We start from the raw sequence: 27,411 nt of genomic DNA, 5'->3' as shown, positions 1-27,411 counted from the left end.
AAAAAGATATACTTAAATGCATTATGCATATATGACAAAAATAGTGTATGCCAATAATTGATATATTATTACACGTATATACAAAAAGTAAAATAATTATCTAGTAAATGGGTACACTTTATCGGATAATCAGGTCAGGTATATCACCAAATCCCAAACGTGCGAAAAAATAAAAACCAGTCCCAAACCCAATCCCATACCCAATTACCTGACCCCAAACCCGTCCCAAATGTGATGGGTTTCGGGTTTACCTGTCAGGCTCAGTTTCGATTGTCATCCTTAATTGGAACTAATGATATAGCTGCTACAAGGTAAATAAAGCTTTATTAACAAGTGAATCTGAAAACAAGGTCAACAGAAGCATCATGATACCATAACCATTACTTATTTAAGGCAAATTGGATTTAAATAATTCCAACTTTCTCAATTTGGCCGATAATAATCCCAACTCAATTATTTACCGATAATAATCCGAACGGGTCCACTTTTGGCCAATAATAGTCCGCCGTTAAAAATAGCTTAATTAAAATTAAGTTTTTTTTCCGAATTACAAACCGACATTTTAGGGATTTTGATCAGAACGAGGATATAAGTCGATTTATGTAAAACTTATCTCGAAACGTGCTCCAAACGGCTTGTTTTTTATTAATTTGAAGTTTAAAAACCCAAATTGAAGCACTGTTTTCGTCTTTCGAGGCAGTATTAAATAAATGCTGATATACAATAGAGTTATTGGGTGAGTTAGTGGGAGCAGCTATATTTTCTAAGCTGGATCTTAGACCAGGGTATCATTAAATCAGAATTAAGACATTGGAGCAACATTTGATAAAGTATTGGAATTCAGGGGTACATGCCACCATTAAAAAGATTAGTTACTTCAAATAGAAGGGTTTGATTTTGGTTTATGGATGCTAACAGTTTTCGAAATTTGACTTAAAAACCGCCACAACCGGACTGTGGACACCATAACGACAAGTATTGGAGTGCTAATTAGCCATATATGAACCATGATATTTAAACATGTTTAAATCGGCATAATCGCCTTTTAAACAACCAAGAAAAGGATCTGTACATGATGTATAACTTATAATTTATTTGCTATAGATTTTAAGAATCAAAAGTAAAACATTTTTAACTTAATAGACAGAACAACATTTTTTTTTTTCAATCAAGATATGCTTGATGCCGGTTTTTAAAATTCCACCATCGTTTCTTTTTCCTGTATTCAGGCGGCGGTAATTCTGTTAAACATAATACGAACGGAAATGTATCAGTTGATGAATAATCAAACTACTGTTATTTCTACAAGAGTAAATTACGTTTTTGGCCCCTGTGATTATATCACTTTTACTATATTAGCCCAAAATAAGAATTTTTAACATATCTGCCCTCATGGTCTCTATAACTAACCATTTTGGCCCCCATGATCTCTAGACTTAGGGGCCAAAATGGTTAGTTATAGAGACCATAGGGGCAGATATGTTAAAAATTCTTATTTTGGGCTGATATAGTAAAAGTGATATAACCACAGGGGTCAAAAATGTAATTTACTCTTTCTACAATTTAAGATCATAAAACATACCTCCTTCAGGATAAATAGAGTTGTAGTGCACCTCAGCCCAAAAGCTCAAGAAAACAACTGTAAAAAATGAATATATATATATATATATATATATATATATATATATATATAAATATAATTAGCAGATATAAACAATTTGCAAGTTATAACAGTAACTAAATAAACATATCATGTATAAAAATAACAAAAATTACCGCGTTTTGACTTCTGCACTTTTGGAAGAATCTCAATTGAACAAGTATCTTTAAATGAGGTTAGAACAAAAATTTTGACACCATACTGCATGTGAAACATATGAAAATTCTAAGAAAGAGTTTGGAATCCAAATTTTAAGAGTTAACTGTCTTTTTCCGTCCTTGTGGTTTGTCCAATTATGCCAGTCCAGGCCAAATTTCAAATTTGTACCATTTCCGTCCCTGACATTCTTAAAACATTCTTAAAACATGTTAGTTCCGTCTAAAAAACTAACGTCTGTTAAAACATGTTGTTTAATGAAGGGTTAAAACGTCATTTACTTTTTTCTTTTATTTTCCCTTTTAAACCCTATTAAAATCCCACCTCTTTAAAAAAGGAAAATAAAAGAGGAAAATGACGTTTTTACCCTTCATGAAACAGCATGTTTTAATAGACGTTAGTTTTTTGGACAGAACTGGCATGTTTCAAGAATGTTAGGGACAGAAATGGTACAAATTTGAAATTTGGCCTGGACTGAGAAAAAAGAAAAATGACGTTTTAACCCTTCATTAAACAGCAGGTTTTAACAAACGTTAGTGTTTTGGACGGAACTGGCATGTTTTAAGAATGGTAGGGACGGAAATGGTAGAAATTTGGCCTGGACTGGCATAATTGGACAAACCACATTGACGAAAATGGCAATTAACTCAAATTTTAATATACACTAAAGTCAAAGAGATGGTCAACATACAGAATCTGCAGCTGCCTGCAAGGTGACATGATCTCCCCACTCTCCACTCCTATAATCAAATATATATGTCATGAAAAAAATATAAAAAAAAAAAAAAATTTAGAAGAAAAGTTTAATGACATACTTGGAAATCCCTTTTAGGTAGTCATTGTACGCCATGGTGACGTATCCTTCGTATATTTCTGGATGTGATTTCAGCTGATATGATTACGGATCAGAAACCGTAAACATACAAAAGATTAAACACAAAGTAAAGATTTTACCTGATTAACCACCTGTCGTCTCACAAATTTATGATGCTCTGGTGAACGGTAAAATTGGTCAGATAAAGCTCGAAACTGGAGAAAAAAAAATAATGATTCATGAATCCTACACTGACTAAAATATATTAAAAAAGTTACAATTTTTTTATGTTTTTATAACGGACCTGACAGTTACCGTCGCCTTGAACTTTGGATTCAATCAAGTTATACACTTGCAACCTAAGAGCAAACAAATCTAGCTTCAAATATACAAATGTGTATATGCTAATACTGACTTAAAATATCATATTAATAAACTAGAGTTAAATGCCATTTTAGTCCCTGTGGTTTGGACCATTTTGCCAGTTTAATCCAAAGGTTTCATTTTTAACCTGTGGGTCCAAAAAGGTTTCACAGTTGCCATTTTAGTCCATTGGGTTAACTTCATCCGTTTTTTCTGTTAACGAGAAGGCCAATTCGGTCACATTTTTTATGGCTGAATTACCCTTTTAGTTAATAGAATTACATACAAAATGACCAAATTGCCCTTCTCGTTAACAGAAAAAATGGATGAAGTTAACCCAGTGGACTAAAATGGCAACTGTGAAACCTTTTTGGACCCACAGGTTAAAAATGAAACCTTTGGACTAAACTGGCAAAATGGCCCAAACTACAGGGACTAAAATGGCATTTAACTCAATAAACTATCATAAGGGTGTGAATTTCTGACACCACATGAACATAACAAGAAATTCACAGGTTTGGTTCAGTTGCAGGTTGAACCCACGAACCCGTTTAGCCCGTTTATATTATATTATTATTATATTATATTTGTTACGATATGTTTAATGTCACAAAATTAAATTCGGTGTGTATTTTATGGCATAATTATAACTTAAAAGAGGAAATTGACTTAAGATTTTATAATTTAAATGTGATTGTATTATAAACAATTGTGTTTTTTTAGTAAATTTTAATATATTAATTCGCAGAAAAAAAAATATCAGGTTGAACGGGTCATGTTCGGGTGAACTCGCGAATATTCAGGTCATGTCCAGGTTCATATGTATGACACGTTTTTTGGGTTCGGGTCGTGTTCGATTTTCGGGTTTGGGTTGAACCCGCCAACCCACAAACACGACTCGTTTAGCAAACCCTAAACTATAATCAACGGAAAGGATTTCCTAAAGTAAAGTTAACAACTTTAACCAACAGTATATGCAAAAAATATGTGAAACCTCTCCAATAGCCTCTCATGATCAGAAGTAGCTTCATCAACTGACGGTATGTCTCCATTAATTTTGGGGATATGCTGCCAAAAATAATAAAAGCCATTATTAAATTAATCTGTAAATTTTATTATTATTTACTTTTTAATGTAGATGTATACCAAGAAGATTTTACATGGAGTTAATTACTGTTTTCGTCCCTGTGGTTTGTCAAAAATCATTATTTCAGTCCATTAGTTTAAAAATTGCGATTTCAGTCCCTGTGGTTTCACTTTCGTAACCATTTCAGTCCACCTCATAACCATTTCAGTCCCTGTACTTGATAGAATAATGGGTTAAAATGGTTACGAAAATGAAACCACAGGGACTGAAATGGTTACGAAAGTGAAACCACGGGGACTGAAATCGTAATTTTTAAACTAATGGACTGAAATAGTGATTTTTGACAAACCACAAGGACGAAAACAGTAATTAACTCTTTTACATGTGAGGCGTAATAAATGAACAAAGATGGATACACAGAAAAATATGAAGTAGATCATATTCTTCAAGTAAATAAGTGACAAGATTGCTTATACGAATAAGAATCAAACATTCTCAAGATATACAATTAAGAGTAAATTACAAAAATCGTCCTTTATGTATGTCACTTATTGCAAACTGTGTCCTTTGTCTTCAATAATTACAGAAAACGTACTCGATGTTTGCAAACCCTTGCAAGTTATGTCCTTTAGGCCTAGCTCAGTTATTTTTTCGTGGTTAAATTTGACCAAATGGACCCCACATGAGGGTATTTTGGTCATTTTACTCTCATGTGGGGTCCATTTGGTCATATTTAACCACAAAAATACCCTCACGTGGGGTCCATTTGGACAGATTTAACCACAAAAATTAACAGAGTTAGGGCTAAAGGACATAACTTGCAAGGGTTTGCAAACATCGAGTACGTTTTCTGTAATTATTGAAGAAAAAGGACACGGTTTGCAATAAGTGACATACATAAAGGACGATTTTTGTAATTTACTCTACAATTAAAGAAGATAGAAATAGTAAAACAAACGATACTTTAAGCGTTAACTCGTTCTACATTGTTACCTTACTAAACATAGATTCCAAACTTAGACTTGTTTATAGTTCAGTTTTCTTGAAACTTTTGGACTTATTTATGCTCTTGTAGAATATGTAATCCAAATAGAGTTCAATCAAAAAATACTTTGTTAATTTATTTAGAGTTAAATGCCATTTTAGTCCCTGTGGTTTGGGCCATTTTGCCAGTTTAGTCCAAAGGTTTCATTTTTAACCTGTGGGTCCAAAAATGTTTCACACTTGCCATTTTAGTCCAGGGTTAACTTCATCCATTTTTTCTGTTAACGAGAAGGGCAATTCGGTAATTTTGTATGTAATTCTGCTTACTAAAAGGGCAATTCAGCCATATAAAATGACCGAATTGGTCTTCTCATTAACAGAAAAAATGGATGGAGTTAGCCCAGTGGACTAAAATGGCAATGATGAAACCTTTTTGGACCCACAGGTTAAAAATGAAACCTTTGGACTAAACTGGCAAAATGGCCCAAATCACAGGGACTAAAATGGCATTTAACTCATTTAATTTATTTTTTCTGCTTTATCCAATAGATATACGTGTGTGCGCTTTCGAGACAACAGTAGCTGTAATTCTATATGGTAAAAAAACGTCGAATGCTATAGAAAAGTGCACTTACAGGAATAGGAATGATTTCATTTAATCTTTTGCATACTTCTCCATCAAGATCGGATTCGTCGGTTATTTCAAGATTATACGAATAGTCATCCCCATCATAAGATACGTTTTCAGGGCTCGAGCATGAACTTGATGGACCCATTTCGTCTGTTTCATGTAATCTGGATTCATCACCTGTTAATCACAAGAATTTACTTTTACCAACTAAGATTATACGTAAAACTGTAAAAGACATGGATTTTGCTTATTAAAGATTAGAGCAAAGTACATGGATGGTCCCTGTGATTAACCCAAATTTTGGATTTAGTCCGCAACTTTTTTAAAGTACACAGATTGTCCGTATGGTACTTTGTAACGCATTTAGTCCCCAACTTTTGCCAAAAGTACATGGATGGTCCCTATGGTATGCACTTTGTAACACATTTAGTCACTAAATGTTGGGGGGGGGGCTAAATGCGTTACAAAGTGCAAACCACAAGGACCATTCATGTACTTTTGGCAAAATTTGAGGACTAAATACGTTACAAAGTGCAACCCACGGTGACCATCGGTGTACTTTTAGCAAAAGTTGGGGACTAAATACATTACAAAGTGCAAACCACAAGGACCATTCATGTACTTTTGGCAAAATTTGAGGACTAAATACGTTACAAAGTGCAACCCACGGTGACCATCGGTGTACTTTTAGCAAATGTTAGGGACTAAATACGTTACAAAGTGCAAACCACAGGGACCATCTGTGTACTTTACAAAACTAGGGACTAAATCTAAAAATTTGGTTAATCACGAGGACCATCCGTGTACCTTGCTCTAAAGATTATATATTGGCTTACCATAATAATAATTATCTGACGAGGGACGGCCATACCAATCTTGAGTATCATTGGATATTTGTAAATGATCAACTGGATTAGATACATTGGATAACTCATCTTCATCCGAAATCGAGAGATCCAATAGTTCTTGTTGAAGAGAGTGAGCAAGCATTTCATCGTTTCTTACATCGTTAAGTTCGGTTTCTTGATAACTACCTCCATTGTATTGTTCATGACATATGTTTACGTCGTGTTGATTGCTATCACCGTAATACGTAGAACTAAAAATATGGTCCACATCAAGGTAATGAAGACCCCATCTAACAACATCCGAGTTCGATTCACACATATTCCCACACTAAAATGAAATATGATCAGAATTTCTACCACCAATATAGTATTCTCCCTGAAATTCAAGAAAATAAGTAAAAAATTTGACGGCTATAAAAGAATATATAACGACAAGAAGCAAATAATCTTGACGAACATAAAATGTCATGTTCATAGAATTGCGGACTTGAAGAACGGTCGACATAAATCATATACATTATACATTCCTAATCCAGTGGTAAAAACAAGGATAAATATATAGCAACTTATGAGTTATTTTAAGAGTTAATTGCTCGGATGGTCCCTGTGGTTTCACGTTTTTTCACGTTTAGTCCCCACCTTTTGAAAATAGTAGATATGCTCCCCATGAGTAGATGTCAGTTAGTTTTGTTACTCGGATAGTCACATGAGTAGATGTCAGTTAGTTTGGAAATAGCATGTATGCTCCCTATGGTTTGCATTTTGTTACTCAGATAGTCCCCTGAGTAAATGTCAGGGGACTATCCGACTAACAAAATGACAAACCATAGGAAGCATACCTGCTATTTCCAAAAGGTAGGGACTAAACGTGAAAAAACGTAAAATCACAGGGACCATCCGGGCAATTAACTCGTATTTTTATGTCTAACAGTTAAATCATATAATAACATATTAACATATGAACCCGTATCTATTGTTTATATTTTTGAACATCATTTCCTAGATTTTCTAGAGTAAACACACCCGTACCTACACCCTGCAGGATTTGAACTCTCAACCTTTTGGTTGTAAAGCGCGCCACTTAACCACGAGAATGTCCCTTAGAAACTCTCATTGTTGTTAATAACCGCAACAATCGAAAACGAAATACGCCTTAAAATGATAACCATTTATATCTAACTATCACCTATCTATGTCTTCATTCTATACTCATGCATTACTCAAGAACCCTAAAATATTGTTAAAGGTTGCATACTTGGATAACTAAATCCTCCCAACAACTATCGAACCAATCATCAATCTTTTAATCATACCCCAATTAGTAACTAATTCATTTAAATACATTCAAAAGACAATCTAACCCAAACCAACTTCTTGAATAAATTTTAAATTTTGCAACTTTTAAAATCTATAAAAATAAATCTTTTAGCCCCGAGTTAATTACTGTTTCCGTCCCTGTGGTTTGTCAAAAATCACTATTTCAGTCCATTAGTTTAAAAATTATGATTTCAGTCCCTGTGGTTTCACTTTCTTAACCATTTCAGTCCCTGTGGTCTCACTTTCATAACCATTTCAATCCATTATTCTGTTAAGTACATGGACTGAAATGGTTACGAGGTGGACTGAAATGGTTACGAAAGTGAAACCACATAGACTTGAAATCGCAATTTTTAAACTAATGGGCTGAAATTGTGTTTTTTTTGACAAACACAGGGACGAAAACAGTAATTAACTCTTTAGCCCCTTTCAAATAATGCCACAAATAGTTGATCATATCACATGACATCTTCAATAAAACCAAAACACACATCAATCAATAGAAAAAAAAAAAGTTATTCAAAACTTAAACATTAAGTAATCTATAAACATAAAATCCCATTTCAAAAAAAAAAAAAAAAAAAAAAAAAAAAAACTTTTTCTTGGCTAATATTAATTCAATTTCAATGGGTACCTAAAATAAACATGATCTGGAATAATTCATTCACAATACAATTATTTAAATAAATATATAACAAAAAAAAATTAGAGCTTTAATTAACATCATGTTGAGACAATCACTCACCTTTTTTTTTGTTTCTGATTGAGCTTCAATTTAAATGCAATTCAGCAATAAAAGATATGGAACAAGTATGTGGGTATGTATGTATGTATATATATGTATAGAGAGAGAAAGTAGAGAGAGAAAGGGGAATGGACGCGGGGAGGAGATAACGATGGAGGAAAGAAGATGAAGAGGAAACGTTTTTGGGGGAAAAATGGTGGGTGGTATTTTCTTGTATATATACGTACAGTTACACGGCGTTAAATGTTAGAACGCGTTTGTTTAAAGTTTAAACCTTACAAAAACCCCACTAGATGACGGCGTCTATTTTGGTGTTTTCTAATTTTTAGGAGTTAAATGTGATTTTAGTTAATATAATTCGAGTTATTTTGTCAGTTTAGTTTAAAGGTTTGAAACGTTGTCATTTTAATCCAAATAGTTTCAAACGTTGCCGTTTTAGTCCACTGGGTTAACTCCATCCATTTTTTCTGTTAACTAGAAGGGCAATTCGGCCATATAAAATGACCGTATTGCCCTTCTCGATAACAGAAAAAAATGGATGAAGTTAACCCAATGGACTAAAATGGCGACGTTTGAAACTATTTGGACTAAAATGACAATGTTTCAAACCTTTAGACTAAACTGACAGAATGACCCAAACCACATGAACTAAAATGACATTTAACTCTATTTTTAGTAATGGGTTTGATGTGACTAGAGGTGGCAATCTTGACCCAAAGGCTTTCAAGTGGGTTAGTTTGGGTTGCTTTTAAAATTAGAGTGAATTGCAAGTTTTGTCCTTTATCTTTAGGCCATTTTGCAAGTTTTGTCCTTTATGTTTAAATTTGACGAGTTTTGTCCTTTATGTTTAAAAATCAAGCACGTTTTACCCTTTGGGCCTTAAAAATCAAGTACGTTTTGTCCTTTATGTTTAAAAATCAAGCACGTTTTGTCCTTTATGTTTAAAAAATCAAGCACGTTTTGTCCTTAAAAATCAAGCACGTTTTGCCCCAAAGGATAAAACGTGCTTGATTTTCAAACATAAAGGACAAAACTCGTCAAATTTAAACATAAAGGACAAAACTTGCAAAATGGCCTAAAGATAAAGGACAAAACTTGCAATTCACTCTTAAAATTATATGGGTTAGTTTGGGTAAGATATTTTAACTAAACGGGTCACAACGGGTCAATTGAAATTCCATCTTGTTATTTTCGGGTCAAAACGGGTCGACAATTTTAAAGAAATGGGTCGATGTGGGTTAGCACCTTAAATAAACGGGACATGTTTCGGATCAGAATGGGTTTTGGCACGGGGTGGGTTTTGGATCAGAACGGGTCGGTTTGGATCGGGTTCGGGTCGACACGGGTTTCCGCACGGGACGGGTTTCAGATCGCAACGGGTTTTAGGTCGACACGAGTTTCCGCATGGGACGGGTTTCGGATCGCAACTGGTTTTAGGCCGACACGAGTTTCCGCACGGGACGGGTATCGGATCGCAACGGGTTTTAGGCCGACATGAGTTTCCGCAGGGGACGCGTTTCGGGTCGGGACGGGTTTCAGTTTGGTTTCGTTTTTTGTTTCGGTTTGGTCGGTTTTTTCGGTTTCGTTTTGAATCGGTTTCAATATTTTCAGTTTTTTTTTGTTTCGTTTCGGTTTCGATTTTTTGTTTCCGTTTGGTCGGTTTATTCGGTTTCGTTTCGGTTGAGTTTTGATTTTTAGTTTCGTTTTAATCGGATTTTTTTGTTTCGTTTCGAATCGGTTTTGATCTTTTCAGTTTTTTGTTTCGTTTCAGTTCGGTGAGCCATAAACCGTTGTCTTCGGCTAGCGAGACTGCAACATTAGAATTGGCAAAGAGTCCAATGGTGCCAATGCCTGATGCTAGTCTTCTTGTTGGTTTTAATGTGTAGTCTACACTTTCATCCTGGGCCAAATTGGCGGCAGCCACATCTGTGCGTTTGTCACTGGAGAGCTCGGGATGGCCAGAAAAGTGCTGAAAATTTGGTTCAACTTTGTCACTGGAGCCATGGTTGTTATGGTTATGGTGTTGAGTTGATAAGAGTATTATGGGTTTTGATTTTTTATTTCGTTTTGATCGATTTTTTTGGTTTCGTTTCGGATTGCTTTCAATTTTGTCAGTATTTTTATTTCATTTCGGATCGGTTTCGATCTTTTTAGTTTTTGTGTTTCGTTTCGTTTCGGTTTTTTTGTTTCTGTTTGGTCGTTTATTCGGTTTCGTTTTAGTTCGGTTTTGATTTTTTGTTTCGTTTTGATGGCTTTTTCGGTTTCGTTTCGGATCGGTCAATCCTTTCAGTTTTTTTTGTTTCGTTTCAGTTTTTGTTTCGTTTCAATCCTTTCAGTTTTCGGTTTTGTTTCGGATCGGTTTCAATCTCTCATTTTTTTAAAGAAAGCAATTTTTAACCAACCCGACCCGAAACCCGTTCTGACCCGGACCCGTTTCAACCCGAACCCGTTCTGACCCGAACCCGTTCCGACCCGAACCCGTTTTGACCCGAACCAAAACAACCCTTTTTTGTAATTGACCCGTTTTGACCCGAACCTGTTTTGACCCGAACCCATTTTGACCCATGACCCGACCCGACCCGAACCGACCCGTTTGCCAGGTCTAGATGTGACATTCTTTTTAAATATGTGATATCGATACTCAAATAAGACTAGCAAGGAGCTAACCCAGTACATACACAATAGATAGGGTTGTAAACGAACACGAACAACGTCTTTTTGTTTTCGTTCATTAAGGAAATAAATGAGTTCACGAACGATCATGAACACTTACCGAACAAGATTTTATGTTCGTGTTCGTTCATTAAGGAAATGAACGTGTTCACGAACGCAAATAAAATTGGTGAAAGCGACATAGTCTAGAGGTGGATAGCGGAGGAAACAACGCTGGAACTTGAAGCCATAATAGTGGAACGGAGGTTGATAGTGTTTGTCAATGTGAATATTGAGGAAGGAGAGGGGAACAGTGCATAAGCACCGTGGGAATATGGTTTTGTACTTTAATTTTTAGAATAATAAAATAAAGAAAAGATAAAGAATACAAAAAGTTTAGATAAAATAAATAAAAGTACATAAAACTCATGAACAACATAAACAAACGAACAATGTTCACGAACACGTTACCGAACGTTCACAAACAAAGTTGAACGAACGAGACCTCTGTTCATGTTCGTCCGTTTAACTAATTGAATGAAATTTCTTGTTCATGTTCATTCGTTTAACTAATCGAACAAAATTTCTTGTTCGTGAACGAAGGTAACCGAACTTTTCGTCGATCGATTCACAAACTGTTCGTTAAACGTTCAATTCGTTTACAGCCCTAAGTCCGTAGGGATTAGTCTAACCATTTTAGTGCACCCTATGTTTTATCCATAAATAAAAGACATGACTTTTATTCTTCTATGGATCTCCTAGAGTAATTATTCTTGAATACATATTTATTTCTTGACTTTCATATACACCACATTATAATTAGGTATGTTGTTCTAGTGAGTTTCTTGATAGGTTTTTTTTAGCAAATATGATTGCCGCAACCTCCATTACATTCTTGATCTTTCAACGAGCTAGCAATTAGTTGGATGAGATCCGGTACAAATAAGGGTGAAACGTATAGATAACTAGAGTAATTATAAGTTACAATGTTACAGTTGTAAAGTAGCGTAATAATAATTGCTCTAGTTCAAACATAATTACTCTAGTTATTTATATGCTTTGTAAGTTAAAAACTGTTCGGATTTGATCCTAACAATCTTTTAGTTAACATAGAATTCTCTTTTTTCTTTTATAACATCCAATATAAAAATTTAGATACATTTTAAATATACAAAGTTGGATACATCCTTGCAACTTGGTTTGATTATTTTTATCTACGTTTCGATACAAGCTTTATCAAAAACCGAATCTTTTATCTACGAATATACTTTTATCCGCACATTAATAGCTAATCACTCCCTAATTATGCCATTTAATATATATACTAAATCATTTTGTTAGACGAAAATACATCATATTAGATACAACTCAATTTGCAATAAACTTTATGCCAAAACATATAGAGATAAACAAAATTTTATAGCTTAAAAACATAACTATACTAAAGCATTGTAATATATTTACAACAACAGTACCCAGCAAGTCCCACAAATAACAATACTATTGGTGGGGTCTGGGGAGGGTGGGATGTAGACAAACCTTACCTCTATCCATATGGATAAAGAGGCTGCTTCCAAAAATAACCCCGGCTCGAAACCAAACATCAAGCAAACAATGCAAACTACAGATATAGCAATAGAAATCCACCAATCACAGAATAAGCAGTAACCGACTAATATAGTAGAATAGACACAACTATAGCCCTAAAGCAATATATATATATACACACACATACACACAAGATGATAAACACATGTAAGGTCCACCCGAAAAGTAGAAAATATAAACCCCTAACCCAAAAATCTGAGACACCTCATTACTCTCTCCTAAAAAATCTTTAACCTTAATCCTGCGTCTCCACGAACTTCTATCCTGGACCATGTCCTCAAAAAGGTGCAACTCTAGCAAATCTTGCCTAATCTGCTCCTCCCATGTTAGTTTGTAATATATTTACAATTACAATTACAATTACTACAAAATATAACATATTAATACACCTTCCATAAAAGTCATTCCCAAAAGTTCAGAATCATCAAGGGCAACAACATACACTGCAAAACTCATTCTCAAATACTAGGAATCAACAAGTTGTCACCAACTTCGGCCGCGCAAAACGAGCAGACTGATCATCCAAATGAGACCCTTTTTCAACTTTAGATCTCGTGTCCGCACCTGTCTTTTGACGCTGGGAGGGACCCGCAAAAGCCGTTTTCGTCTCCATAGTAACCACCGGGGCCGGACTCCTGAGTGATGCAGGACCGGTCGCTTGTGACTTACCCCCGATGAGTTGGTTGACCATTTCTAGAACCTCACTCATCTTCGGCCTTGACTTACTGTTTCTAGACAAGCACCTATTCGCTATTATCGACAACTTTTGTGCTGATTTTAGCGAGTACTTACCCTCGAGTCTTGAGTCAACGATTAGCCGGAACTTTTTGGAGTCTAGGTACGGTTTCACCCATTCTAGAAGCTTCTGCTCGTTTTTGGGCCGGTTTTTGTCCAGTGGGCTCCTGCCCGTGATAAGTTCGTATAGAAAGACCCCGTAGCTCCATACGTCGCTCTTCGATGTTAGATGACCGGTTTGGATGTATTCTGGAGCCGCGTATCCCATGGTTCCTACAACCTGATTATATAACATCACAAAATTTAGAAATTTCATGTCTTGGGATGCATAGTAAAATGTCTAAAACGCCCTTTACTAGACATATTTTTATTATATAATAAAAGAAACCACTTTAGGACACTTGTCATCATATTAAGCCTTCTCTTGTAGATAATTATTATTTTAGTTTAATCTCTTCTAATTAATTATATAGATAATCCTCCTACTAAATATTATTTTGTTTAATATCTTATATTATAGATAACCCTCCTACTAAATATTATTAGTTTAATATCTTATTGATAATTATTGTTTAGTTTAATCTCCTTCTCATTTATAATATTATTTATTTGAATTAATTATATTTGAACGTTTTGTTTAGTTTGGTATCAAATATATTTTATGAAACTTAAAGTAAAATTAACTAATATTATTTATCATTTATACATTTACGGAGTTTTTAATAAAGGGTTAAATTTATTGAGACTTCGTTAACAAATTTTGCAACAACAGAATAATCTATTTTTATCACAAAAACCAAACTTTGTATTAATATATTAAATATTTTTATTTGGTAAACAATATTATATTTATTCAACCCGTGTAATACACATGGTTTTAAAGATATAACTTTTTTATTTGGTATATAAAATTACATTTATTCAACCCATATTATATTTATTCAACCCGTACAATAAATGAGGTTTTTAAAGATATAGATTGTTTTATTATTTAGTATAAAAAATTTATTTATTTAACCCCGTGTAATACACGGGGTTATAACCTAGTAGAGGGATATTGTGAATTGTAGTCAATGATGGGCAAATATGGAATTGAAGGAAGTTGCAATTTTCTACCCCTTTATGAGTAAAGGGGTCGATTCAGGTTAACGGGTCAAATAAGAGTGAACGAGTTGAACAGGTCAAGCTTGTCAAAAGTCATCCGAATGTATTCAAAATGCATAAAACAACCTCATGTATCGTTTTCTTTCAGATTCTATATGTAGTAATATAGTTTCTTAATTGCATTTAGAGTAAAGTACGCGGATGGTCCCTCTTGTTTACCAAAATTTTGGATTTGGTCCCCAACTTTCCAAAAGTACACGGAAAAGTTGGGGACTAAATGCGTTACAAAGTGCAAACAATAGGGACCATCCATGTACTTTTGGAAAAAGTTGGGGACTAAAAGCGTTACAAAGTGCAAACCATCGGAACCATCCGTGTACTTTTGAAAAGTTGGGGACCAAATCCAAAATATCGGTAAACCACAGGGAACATCCGTGTACTTTTATCAAAGTTGGGGACTAAAATCAAATGCACGTACCGCAGTAGAGACATGGGTGAGTCCTTCTTGAGGACCTAACCGAGCCATTCCAAAATCCGAAAGCTTCCCATTCCAATGCTCGTCTAGCAGAATGTTGGAAGACTTGAAATCTCTAAAAATAATCTACAAAAATATCAAAATTATTATTAGTCTCGTAAAATATGTCCATTTGTAAACTATAATTCATTAGTGTTAAAACTTAAAATACCTGAAAACTCATTTCTTCATGTAGATACGTCAACCCACGAGCCGCATCTTGAGCCACTTTGAGTCTCATGGCCCATGAGAGTGGTGTGCCGGATCTTGCACTTAAATGGTCCTCGACACTTCGGTTAGGCATATATTCATAGACTAGAAGCCGTTGTATTCCTCTTTCATCGTCTTCCGCACAATAACCAACTAGTTTTACAAGATTTGGATGCTCAACCACTCCGAGAACGTTCACTTCGGTTATCCACTCTTTGTGCCCCTGTTTCAATATAACTAAGAATTAACATAATTCATAGACAAAGGGCATTTTAGGTATTTCACATGCATGGATCACTTGTTTTTAGCTCCAAAACATGTTGATTACAACATTTCGTTATAGTTAAATGTAACTACTATAAACTTTTTCCAACAATCAGAAAATCGAAACTGATCTTCGAGATAAAGTAGACGTTCAAAAAGTCAAATCATCAAAATCCAAGAGTCGAACATCACAAAAACTTCAAACATTATGCAAAAACTATTTCTATATTCTTTAACATATTTTATAAATATAATATTTAAAGTTTAAATAAATAAGAGTAAATTGCCATTTTAGTCCCTGAGGTTTAGTCCAAATACTGTAGTTTTTTTCTTGCCATTTTAGTCCAAATAGTTTTGTTTTCTGCCATTTTAGCCCCTGACTTTTGTCATTTTCTCCATTCAAAAAAGTTAGTTAACTTTGGTGAATTTTGGTCAAACCACATTTTTCTTTCTTTTTTTGCAGGTGCGATGGTATGGGGATGGTGTTGTGCTGGTTTACAGTGAAGATGATGGCGGTGGTTGTTGGTTTTACGATGATGGTGACGGTGTTGGTTGATGACGTGGGTGGTGGAAAAGTGGCCGGTGGTGATGGAAATGGTGGGTGGTGATGGTGGTGGGGTGGGTGGGTGGTGACGGTGCAGGCAGGTGGTGGCGATGATAGAAGGTTGTGATGGGATGGGTGGTGGGAGCTTGGGTGGTGGTGGTTGTGGTCGATGAAAATGGCAAAAAATGACAAAAGTCAGGGACTAAAAATGGCAGAAAACAAAACTATCTGGACTAAAATGGCAAGAAAAAAACTATTTGGACTAAAGTGGTAATTTTGGTCAAACCTCAGGGACTAAAATGGCAATTTACTCTTTAAATAAATTAGTAGGGTTTTTGAACATAATATTTAAAGTTTAAACCCAAACTGGTTCTAGTGGCGGTTCCGGTTCGGTTCTCCGGTTCTAGCTTTTCGGAACCGTAAATTGCTCAACCCTAAACATAGAGAAACAAAGCTAACCTGTAAACCTGTTCTGCTCAACTGTTTAACCGCCACTTCTAACCCTTTAGTAGGATCTTGAGGGTTCTTAACGACACCTATATAGACACACCCGAACCCACCCTCGCCAATCTTTGCAGCCCGGCTAAAGTTCTTGGTAGCCGTCTTGAGTTCGGCAAATGTGAATACCGTAAGATTACTCGATTTTTGTGAAAAGCTAGGGAAGTTCATGCTACCAACCGACTCTATGCTACGATCGGAAACATTCTGAGAATTAAATTCTGATCCAGACCGTCCGATATCGCGATCTGTTGTGAACGTAGAACTGGATGATTGGATGGAATTAGAAACTGATTTTGTTGAGGTTTTTGAGGATTCTCCCTTTGGTTCGTTGTAAGAGAACCCGAAACACCTCATAGCTTCTTAATTTGATTTTCTAACTGTCAAAACTGGAAATTTAACTGAAATCAACATATATTACAAGTAATATTTGTACAAAATTAATAAATCATAAAACAAGAAACACTCATCACAGAAACCGAACCCGAAAAAGACCGAAGCATTGATTAAATCAGTTTTTTTCGATTATGGTTAAACCAGTTTTTTTTTTTTTTTTTTTCTGAAATGGTGTGTGTAACCGAAACCGAACCAAAAAAACAACAGTTAACAAAAAATCGAAGCATTGGTCAAATCAGTTTTTCCGGTTCGATCATACAACTTGAAGGTTTATTTTGTTCCTTTTTAGATCATATCCTATTAATTATAACACATATGAAGTACTAATTAGCAGTAAAATCAAACTAAAAAAATAATCTAAAACCGAAACATTGGTTAAATCATTTTTTTGGTTATGGTCCGGTTTGATCATACAACATAAAGGTTTATTTTTGTTACTTTTTCATGAATTAAGGTTAAGATCATATTCAATTAATTATCCACACATTTGAAGTACTAATTAGCAGTAAAAGTCAAGAAACTAGGGATGAGCATGGTACAGTGGCGGATCTAGGATTCCGACCAAGCGGTAACGTTTTATAAATAGGCGGTAACGAAATCGAAAAAACGTCAAATTTTTCCAAAATTTGCACTAAAAACGTCAAAAATTTTCCGACCAAGCGGTAGCGGAGGCTACCCCTTGTTCACACATACATCCGCCCCTGGCATGGTACCCGTTCGGTACCGAACCGGTACGGTATCGTTCGGTACTAGTACGGTACCGGTATTTTAGTGTAAAACCGGTAAATACCGGTACCGAACCGGTACCAAAAATGTACCCGGTTCGTTACCGGTACCATTTGCTCATCCTACAAGAAACCCTAAAACCCTTTTCACAATAACAAATTCCAATTCACTTCAATTAATTAAATTAGAAATTTCCTAACAAAATTCATAAAAAAATAGACTTATTTCTTCAAATGAACAGGCAACCAAACATGGCAAATTACTAACAATATATCTTGTATAAAAGGGATTAATTGTAATCAAGATTCAAGACTTAAAAAGCAAGAATCTTGAAACCAACATAACACCAAGTCACCAACAACCAAACAACAATTTTCCATAACAAAAACTCAAAATTTCCAATAAAGATAAACAACCCAGATCAAATTAACCATAAATCTACAAAACCCAACTGTAAAAACTAAATCTTGATGAAAAAGTAGTCACCTTTATCCACCTCAAGATCAATCTGTCTGCAAAAGATCAAAAGATCAACAGCCCCTAATTTCCCTCAAATAAAAGAAAAAGAGGCACATGATCATGAGATAGAGAGTTAAAGATGAAGTCTTTTGAATATAAAATGAATAAACTTGAATAAAAATTGAAACTTTTCAACAAAAAGATTTGATTCTAGACGTATGAAGTGGGTTTGAAGGTAGAAATAGAAAATGTGAGTGGCGTATGAAGTGGGTGATTGAAAAATATTGAAGTCAAGTCAAGGGGAGAGAAGTATAATGAGTGTGAAGAAAAAAATAAATAAAAAGGACTCACTTTTATAAGTTTATAAAAATGATGCAAGTTGCAAAGACGAATGAATGTGGTGTTGGGTTTTCTTGGATTCTAGGTGTGGAGTTTTCTTTTTCTCTATTTATTTCGTCCTTGAAGCAATGACTTGCTGTCTCACTCACTATTACGTCTTGGTCAATGATTTTGTACACGCAATAGCTCGTACCGGGTCCTGTATTGGTTGTTGGATATGCTACGAGTATCATATATAGAGGGTGTTTGGGGTTCCTTATTTTGAGGGTAAAAGGACTTTTGAAGGGCAAAAGTCCTTTTGAAAGTGTTTGGCTTTTCTTCTTATGTGAGAGGGATTTGCTAAAAGTCAGGAATTCCTGACTTATTTTGGCCAAAAGGACTTTTCAAAAGTTGAAAATAAGCTAAGCCAAACATGCCCATATTTGTGTATGGTTAAAAGTCACCTGTTGAGATTTGAATGCTACGAGTATCATGTATATCATGTGTATTCGTTAATAATATTGCATTATTAAAAGTCAGGTGCTGAGATATTAGGGTGTTTTATATTTTTTTACCGAGTAACATTCCTATAGTTATAATAGTTTTAAGTTTATACTCTTTACTGAGTAACATTCCTATAATTATAATACCTAGTTAAATTTTCGCCCGCGCGTTGCGGCGGGGACCCAATGACTGCAAAACGCGTGTCAGTAACGGCAAGCAGATACCGAATATCAAAACATAAATAAAAATGTCGTGAAAAGGATAGTCAATCCATCCTAAAAAAGCGATTTTAAATAACCTAATATATAATAATAGGACCCACATGTCCTACACGTTGGAAATTCGGTTGTTTTCAGTTCATGTATTACGGTGCTAACATGTTAAAATATGGATGAGCTCGGTACCAAAAGTGCCGATCCGGAAAATCATCGAAATTAGGTACCGGCACCGAAAATGCTCGGTACAATACGGTATGGTATTTGAAGGTAAAAATCAATAAATATAGGTATGGTGCTAGACCGGTGTCGAACCGAAAGTAACGATTCTGAAAACGCCAAAAGGTGGGTATCAAATTGGTACCGAAAATGATTTGGTATAGTAAATTTGGTACCGATACGATACCGGTTTGATTACAGGATTTGATACGATTTGCTCATCAATAATCTAAATATCCAAGTTAATTTTACATGCTATAATTCATTCATTACGTAAAAAGACAAAAAATAAAGCAAAATAAGTTGTTGTGTATATAAAACCCCATTCAAACGAAATACAGTTTACTTACTCTGTGTATGAAAAGTAATCTAAAATGTGCAATTACTTGCATTGGTACATTGCTACAGGATTTGATGAGCTCGGTACCAACCGGTACAGAAAATACCGTTACCGAAATTCCCAAAAATGGGTACCGGTACCGAATATACCTGGTACAGTACGGCTTGATACGGACGGTATTGGTACGACACCGGTATTTGAAGGTAAAACCCGACGAATACCGGTGCCGAATGGATACCGAAAATACACTCAGTTTGGTAAATTTGATACCAGTACCCGATACTATTCATTCATTTATTTTTCTATTAGTTTTCATTGAACACTCTTTTGAATATTTAAATTTATTATTACCATACTCTTTTGAATATTTAAATTTATTATTATTGTTGAATTCGTTTTCTTTTTAATATATAGGTCAATTTTAAGTTTATAACAAATTTAACATAGTGTATATTATATTTTTGAAATTGTATAGTAAATAGTAATAAATTCGGTTTAGAAGTTAGATGCAGATAGACGGTAATCATGTAATGTAATACGATATTCTTCTTAAATGTTTTGTTGAGATATCCATCCTCGACCCATGAAAACTTTTAATATTAATCTCATACCCATATATTCTTCTCAAATGTTTTGTTTTTCGAGTTATTTCCATCTCATACCTGTGTGCTTATTGACAACGTCAATTACAATGATGATAATAATAAACTTGTTATTGTTGATTATTATTATTATTACTATTATTATAAAGGGGCCACAGAGAATTGGTGATGAGGTTTTGAGGAAGTTCACCCACCAGTTTTTGATAATAACTATTATTATTCCATATATAAATTAGTAAGTTTTTGGTGCATGTACTCCATGCTTGGTGACTTTTTGAAAAAAAAAAGTTGATTTTTCACTTTCAACCTTAAAGTTTTTTCTTTTACTTTTTAACCCATTTGAAATATTTTACTTTCAACTCAAACTTTTCATCTTTGTAATTTAACACAACACTTTATTATTTACAACTCTGGTCCCCATACTTTTTATCTTTCGCAAGTTTTTCGTTTTACGTTTCGTTCTAAATTTTGCGAGTTAACATGTCGTAGCGTGCATGTGAGGTTCAACGTTTTTGCTCTTTTTTTTCATATTTGACAGACCCATCGCAACGCGTCCATTTTTTCCCTTTTGAAAACTTCCCCGCAACGGGCGGGTCCTAGATCGACTAAATTATTATTTTGTACGTTTTACGTTTCTGGTTAATTTCTTCGCATTAAGACCCTGTAACGGGTGTGTGTGGTTCAGCGATTTTAGTCTCCTTTTCGTTCAGTGTAATTTTTTTACCATTTTATCTATTTTATTTTACGATATTAAGAGTCGATGTCGTTGTGGCATTGGTGCTACTTGGCACGGTTTTACGAACGTTTTTAACCTATTAAATTTTTTACTAATATTTTGTTTTGGATTAGCCCTATACTTCCTTTACTTAAAAACTAATTTTTACGAGCATATTTTATGTACGGGTATGTATAAATATGATTTGTTCTACATTCTAACGTAAACTTTTTTTATAAACGAGTCAGGTCAAATATAATACGTTTTCGTTTAAATAAACCATTTTTACGTGCATATTTTTATCTACGTTTTGGTATAAATTCAAGTTGTTCTATGTTTCGACGTTGATTCATGTCAAATATAATATGTTTTCGTGTTTATTTTATGTATGTTTCGTAAAAAAATTTTCGAACGAGTGGAGTCAAATTATGGTTTCTTTTTCTCCCATTTTCCCGAAAGCTCTAATTAATCCCTTTCTATTACATGTGTTTTTCCTTCATACCCGTTACGTTTTCTATTATGAGGTGGGTCATATATAATACCTTATGATTGTTCGATATGAATTCCATTTACTTTACATTTGATCCAATCACAATGCTTATACAGGTTACACTGAGTTCAATTGGATACGTCGAAATGTGTGTTTTCATATGTTAATGCATCATATAACGTTTGTACTAATCCATTCAATGTTTACGATGTACCCGCGCCGCAACGCGGGCGGGTCTTAACCTTAGTTATTAAAAAAATCTAAAGTCGCATCTATGTTTATTTCTTATATTAACATTACAAGTTATTTGCTTGTGTGTTGTGAATGTATGTTACTATAGACATTTGGTTTGTTACAATACTCTTACGATACATGCACTCTATAGAAATCAGCACATGTTTTACATCGACAAAATGGACACCGGTACCGACACCGATGTTGTTCGAACAATACCGGTCGGTTCAGACTGTCACAGTACTTGTACTGATATCCATTTATTGTCGCATACAAAGTTGTATAAATGAAAAACTTTCAAAACCGGAAACCCTAAAAATGAATATGAGTACCGGTACCCATGTTGATCGGTACGATACGGTAGCAATACGTTTTCGGTTTATCGAAAGAAAAAACAATAAAAATAAATACGGTATCACAATTGATGTTGTTTATTTTGGTTTGTTTCGGTTCGCAACGCTACCAACACAAGATCCGTTATCAAACAAGTAACCATAAAAATGAATACATACTGGTACCGATATTGTTCGGTTCATTACAAAATAGTAGCGATATGATGAAAAAACAATAAAAATAAACACCGGTACCGACACATATGTTGTGAAACCAGTTTCGATTCAATTTAGTACGATACGGCACAATATCCGTTTTCAATAAAATTTATATGGCAATGCTGAAAAAATAAACATAGAACGCAAACCAACTAAACCGATATCAATTGAACAACATTGATACCAGTATTGATATTTGTTTTATTGTTTCGATCGATGTAAACCATAGCGAGTGTTGGTATCGTAACGAACCAAACAAATACCAATCGAATTCCCGTCGCTAAGCGTGGGGGAATCTCGCTAGTTTTTATAATTTTACAATTATTAGTATTTAAGTCATGCTACCAACCAAGATTTGTTTGTATTTTATGTGGAAAGTTCTGAATATCTAATACATACAATTGTACGTTATGTGATATAGTGGTTAGATGAGAAGAATTTTTTTTAAGAATAAAAAAATGAGAAATTTTAACTAATAATAATGTTTTATTTTACTTTATTTAATTTTTTATTTAATATTAATGTAAGGGTATATTGGTAAACTTAGATGGATCATTAATTGGTAGTTTTCCTTTTTAATAGCCAATTACATTAAATTTGTAACTTATTTTCAAAAAACATATCTTTCAAAAACAGAAAAAATATATAATTTAAATTGTAGTATAAATTACGAGGTATGTAGGATAAATTTCAATATGTGTAGGATAAATTTCAAAATGTGTAGGATAAATTTTGATATGTGTAAGCAAAAATTTAAGTGTGGAGAATGATAGTGTTTATGACTAATTAATTAGTCAAAGATAATAATAAATGAGTTGAGAAAAAAACTATTTAATGTTTTCCACCTAAAAGCACACACACAAAAATCTAAGTCGCTAAACTTATTTATAGAATACTCTTTGTCTCTTTGAACTAGACGAAACTCTCTAATAAACAGAGTGTATTTGGTGCATGTTCTTGAACTTTACTTGAAATTATAGATGCATTCAATGGTGGATTCAAGATTTATTTTTTGTGGTACAAACAAAGGATTCAACTAAACTTTCAAGGGGTGTGATCTTGATTTTTACCTATAAAATACACTAACTTTTTTTACAGGAGGCAGTCGCCCCTCACCGCTTCACTTGGGTCCGTGACATTTTTTTTAGTCAAACGACAATCTTATGTATCAAGTGACTTGATTATGTGTTCTATGTTTACTTTGAAATCACTATTGTAAGACTTTATTTATGGAATAACGCGACACTTCTTGTTTGTGTGATAACAATGACACGTCACACTAGTAGAAAAACACATTTCTTAATGCGCATTGCGCGTCATAAAAGAATACTTATGGCTCAAAAAAAATGTCGTTGAAGGGCATGTCATAAAAATAAATAACATGACACGTATTTGTGTGTATCTTTTTATTGAATTTTTTAAACCATGATATTTTTTTCTTGACACACGTTTTCGAATGTCATAAAATGAACACGTGTCATTGTTCGTGTGTCAAGATATATGTATTTTCTAGTAGTGTTAATCTTTCCGGTTTGGGTCGTACAATAATGCAATTATGCAAATACTATTTGTGGTATGTCAGATATGAAAATACAAAAAAAAGAAAAGAAAAAAATATGGGTGTTCATGAAATGGCTATTTATCTCACACCATTGTCTAGAGTAAATGATTCTATACATTTTTAGTGATGCAAAATGAAACACACTTTTGTAAACAAAGTTTTCAATAGGCTAGAGTAGATATCGGTGGACCCACTTTCACCTTTATACAATGAGTTATGTTGAGTCTCGTCAGCCATGATAGCAACAACAATAATACCTTATTACCCAGTAGAATCTCACCCATAACGATAAAAGCTATTGGGTGATACGCATAACACATATCTCAAATAAGAAGATGGTTGTGCAGGATGGGTTTCTTATGATGGAACCGAAATAAGTTGGTTAACCATTTCTAGGACCTCACTCATATTTGGCCTCAACTTCGGGTCTTTACTCAAGCAACGACTAGCTATATAGGACAACTTTAGTGCTGATTTAATCGAGTGATTACCTTCAAGCCTTGAATCGATAATTAGCCTGAGCCTTTTGATGTCTGGGTACGGTTTCACCCATTCTAGAAGTTTCTTCTCATTTCGTGGCCGGTTTTTATCCAATGGGGGCCTACCGGTGATAAGTTCAAATAGGAACACCCCGTAGCTCCATACATCACACTTAGTTGAAAGATGCCCTGTTTCGATGTACTCTGGAGCTGCATATGTCATCGTCCCAGCGAACTGAAGCCGGCATTATATAAGGGGAAATGTAGTTATTGTATGAAAAAAGAACTCTAAGTTATTGTATATGTCCATTAGCTACATCAATATATAGATAAGATGGATCGTTTTTGCACAGGGGTGTGGAACTAGAGGGGATCAAGAGGGTCCGGTGACCTCTTGTCACAAGAATTTATTAGATTTTTTTTAGAGTAAAATGTACGGATAGTCCCTGTGGTTTGGTAAAATTTCACCTTTAGTCCCCAACTTTTCAAAATTACACTCTTAGTCCCTGTGGTTTGACAAGTTGTTACTCGGATAGTCCCCAAAGCGGATGGAGGTTAATTTTTCTGGTTAAGTGGGTGTGAAATGACAAGGACTATCCGAGTAACAACTTGTCAAACCACAAGGACTATCCGAGTAACCTTCATCCGCTTTGGGGACTATCCGAGTAACAACTTGTCAAACCACAGGGACTAAGAGTGTAATTTTGAAAAGTTAAGGACTAAAGGTGAAATTTGACCAAACCACAGGGACTATCCGTACATTTTTATAAAGTTCTGAGTTCATTTTTACGAGTAAAATGAGTTTTGACGCCCTAGATGTAACCGGTAAAGAATCGAAGAGAGCCTTATAGTGACCCCCCCTCCCCACTCAAAAGCTCTGGAGTTAACTGTCATTTTCGTCCTATGGTTTGCCCAATTATGCTAGCCCAGGACAAATTTCAAATTTGTACATTTTTCGTCCCTGACATTCTTGAAACATTTCAGTTTCGTCCAATAAACTAAGGTTGAATCGAATAAATGGACGGAACTGCCATGTTTCAAGAATTTGAAATTTGGCCTGAACTGACATAATTGAACAAACTACAGGGACGAAAATGGCAGTTAACTCAAAATTCTGGTTCCACCACAGTTTTTACAGACGAAAACTAAAAGCCATTTACTAAGTAAGTCAAGTAACACACCATGGTTGTGATATGCGTGAGCCCTTGTCGAGGACCTAATCGAGCCAACCCAAAATCTGAAAGCTTAGCATTCCATCCATCATCCAGAAGAATGTTGGAAGATTTGAAATCTCTGAAAACAATCTACACGAAACCAAAGTTTACGGTCTTGTAAGCATGAAACAATTTTTTTTCAAAGTTAAAGATACCTGAAAGTCCATATCTTCGTGTAGATATGTCAAGCCACGAGCAGCACCTTGCGCAACTTTGAGTCGCCTGTTCCATGAGAGCGGCGTTTTTGATTGTGAAGACAAATAATCTCTCACACTTCTATTATGCATATATTCATAGACTAAAAGCAGTTTATGGTCCCCTGACGCGTGCGGTTCCTAAAGCGAGTTCAACAGGTGGTAAGCAGTAACACCGCACATGTTAAGGGGCAGAATTTTATGTTTAGCAGGGTAGGGTTTGCTATTCAGAAAGGGGTAGCGGCGCAGCTTGTTGCTCGTCTACCTGCCATTAGTTTGTAATCGTATTGAGTAAATGTTGAACGCCAATAAAATTTGAAAGTTGAAATAAAAAAAAAATTCCTCTCTTATTGTAATCTATGCAGTGACCAAGTAGTTTGACAAGGTTTGGATGCTTAACCACCCCAATAATACTAATTTCTGTAACCCATTCTTTGTGTCCCTGTTGCACATAACCAAGATTAACAGTCTACTTCCATGCACTTCTACAAACCTTAAGTTGAAGAAGAAGACAAACTTGCCTGCAATTTGGGGTGTTAAAAAAATCCGGATCCGAAATTTTGGATATCTAAATTTTCGGATTTGGATAATCCGATATGCGAAAAATACTTTTTTTATAGAGTTAAATGCCATTTTAGTCCATGTGGTTTGGGTCATTTTGCCAGTTTAGTCTAAAGGTTTGAAACGTTGTCATTTTAGTCCAAATAGTTTTAAACGTAGTCAATTTAGTCCACTGGCTTAACACCATCCCTTTTTTTGTTAACTAGAAGGGCATTTCAGTCATTTTATATGTAATTCTGTTAACTAGAAGGGCAATTCAAATCGAATTACCCTTCTAGCTAACATAAAAGTTGGACGGAGTTAACTCAGTGGACTAAAATGGCTACACTTGAAACTATTTGGACTAAAATGACAATGTTTCAAACCTTTGGACTAAACTGACAAAATAGCCCAAACCACAGGAACTAATATGACATTTAACTCTTTTTTATAAATATATATAGTATATGAGCATTATATTTAGATTGAAGTATAGTAAAAAATAGTAAATAATCGGATTCGGATGTGAATTTATGAATGTTTTTAGTTTTAATCTATGCACGAAAAACATTTTTTTAAGTTTTATTATAAATTCGGATATCCGTTTTGATATTTGAATATGTATCCGAAAATTGGATATCATAAATTTCGGATACAGATATTAATTTTCACTATCTAAAATTTTCATATTTGAAAACCGGATAATCCGATCTTGAACACCCCTACCTACAGTACACCATCTGCGTACTTCACCGCCACCTGAACTTCATGAAAAGGGTATTCTAAACTTTTAACCACACCCTTATATACGCTCCCGAATCCACCCTCGCCGAGCTTATACTCACCACAAAAGTTTTTAGTCGCCGCCTTGAGCTCAGCTACTGTGAAAACCCTTAGGTTGCTTGGTTTCTCAGCCAAAT

At 34.6% G+C, this 27,411-nt stretch overlaps 3 protein-coding genes across 3 annotated transcripts; all 3 read right to left on the bottom strand.

Moving 5' to 3' along the window:
• Positions 1-1,080: 1,080 nt before the first annotated feature.
• On the bottom strand, positions 1,081-8,787 carry LOC110891278 (OVARIAN TUMOR DOMAIN-containing deubiquitinating enzyme 12). Its single transcript, XM_035980333.1, has 11 exons — positions 8,607-8,787; positions 6,532-6,921; positions 5,700-5,872; positions 3,988-4,061; positions 2,935-2,989; positions 2,771-2,845; positions 2,632-2,705; positions 2,508-2,556; positions 1,777-1,861; positions 1,583-1,639; positions 1,081-1,241 (listed from the first exon to the last, which is right to left on the bottom strand). Exons 2-11 carry the CDS (start codon positions 6,860-6,862, stop codon positions 1,165-1,167), a joined length of 1,050 nt encoding a protein of 349 aa, XP_035836226.1. The 5' UTR covers positions 6,863-6,921; positions 8,607-8,787; the 3' UTR covers positions 1,081-1,164.
• A 4,168-nt stretch (positions 8,788-12,955) lies between these two features.
• LOC110891277 (serine/threonine-protein kinase PCRK1) lies at positions 12,956-18,712 on the bottom strand. Its single transcript, XM_022138973.2, has 5 exons — positions 18,343-18,712; positions 16,696-17,123; positions 15,391-15,651; positions 15,183-15,305; positions 12,956-13,880 (listed from the first exon to the last, which is right to left on the bottom strand). The coding sequence occupies exons 2-5, from the start codon at positions 17,089-17,091 to the stop codon at positions 13,338-13,340; spliced, it is 1,323 nt and encodes a 440-aa protein (XP_021994665.1). The 5' UTR covers positions 17,092-17,123; positions 18,343-18,712; the 3' UTR covers positions 12,956-13,337.
• Positions 18,713-24,134: 5,422 nt separating this feature from the next.
• Positions 24,135-26,578, bottom strand: LOC110891276 (serine/threonine-protein kinase PCRK1). Its single transcript, XM_022138972.2, has 3 exons — positions 25,913-26,578; positions 25,725-25,847; positions 24,135-24,778 (listed from the first exon to the last, which is right to left on the bottom strand). The coding sequence occupies exons 1-3, from the start codon at positions 26,042-26,044 to the stop codon at positions 24,422-24,424; spliced, it is 612 nt and encodes a 203-aa protein (XP_021994664.1). The 5' UTR covers positions 26,045-26,578; the 3' UTR covers positions 24,135-24,421.
• Positions 26,579-27,411: the final 833 nt, after the last annotated feature.

The sequence above is a fragment of the Helianthus annuus genome, chromosome 11 (assembly GCF_002127325.2).
Source record: "Helianthus annuus cultivar XRQ/B chromosome 11, HanXRQr2.0-SUNRISE, whole genome shotgun sequence".
NCBI lineage: Eukaryota > Viridiplantae > Streptophyta > Magnoliopsida > Asterales > Asteraceae > Helianthus > Helianthus annuus.
Note: the sequence above shows the minus strand (reverse complement) of the source record. Positions and strands in the feature narration are given on the sequence as shown.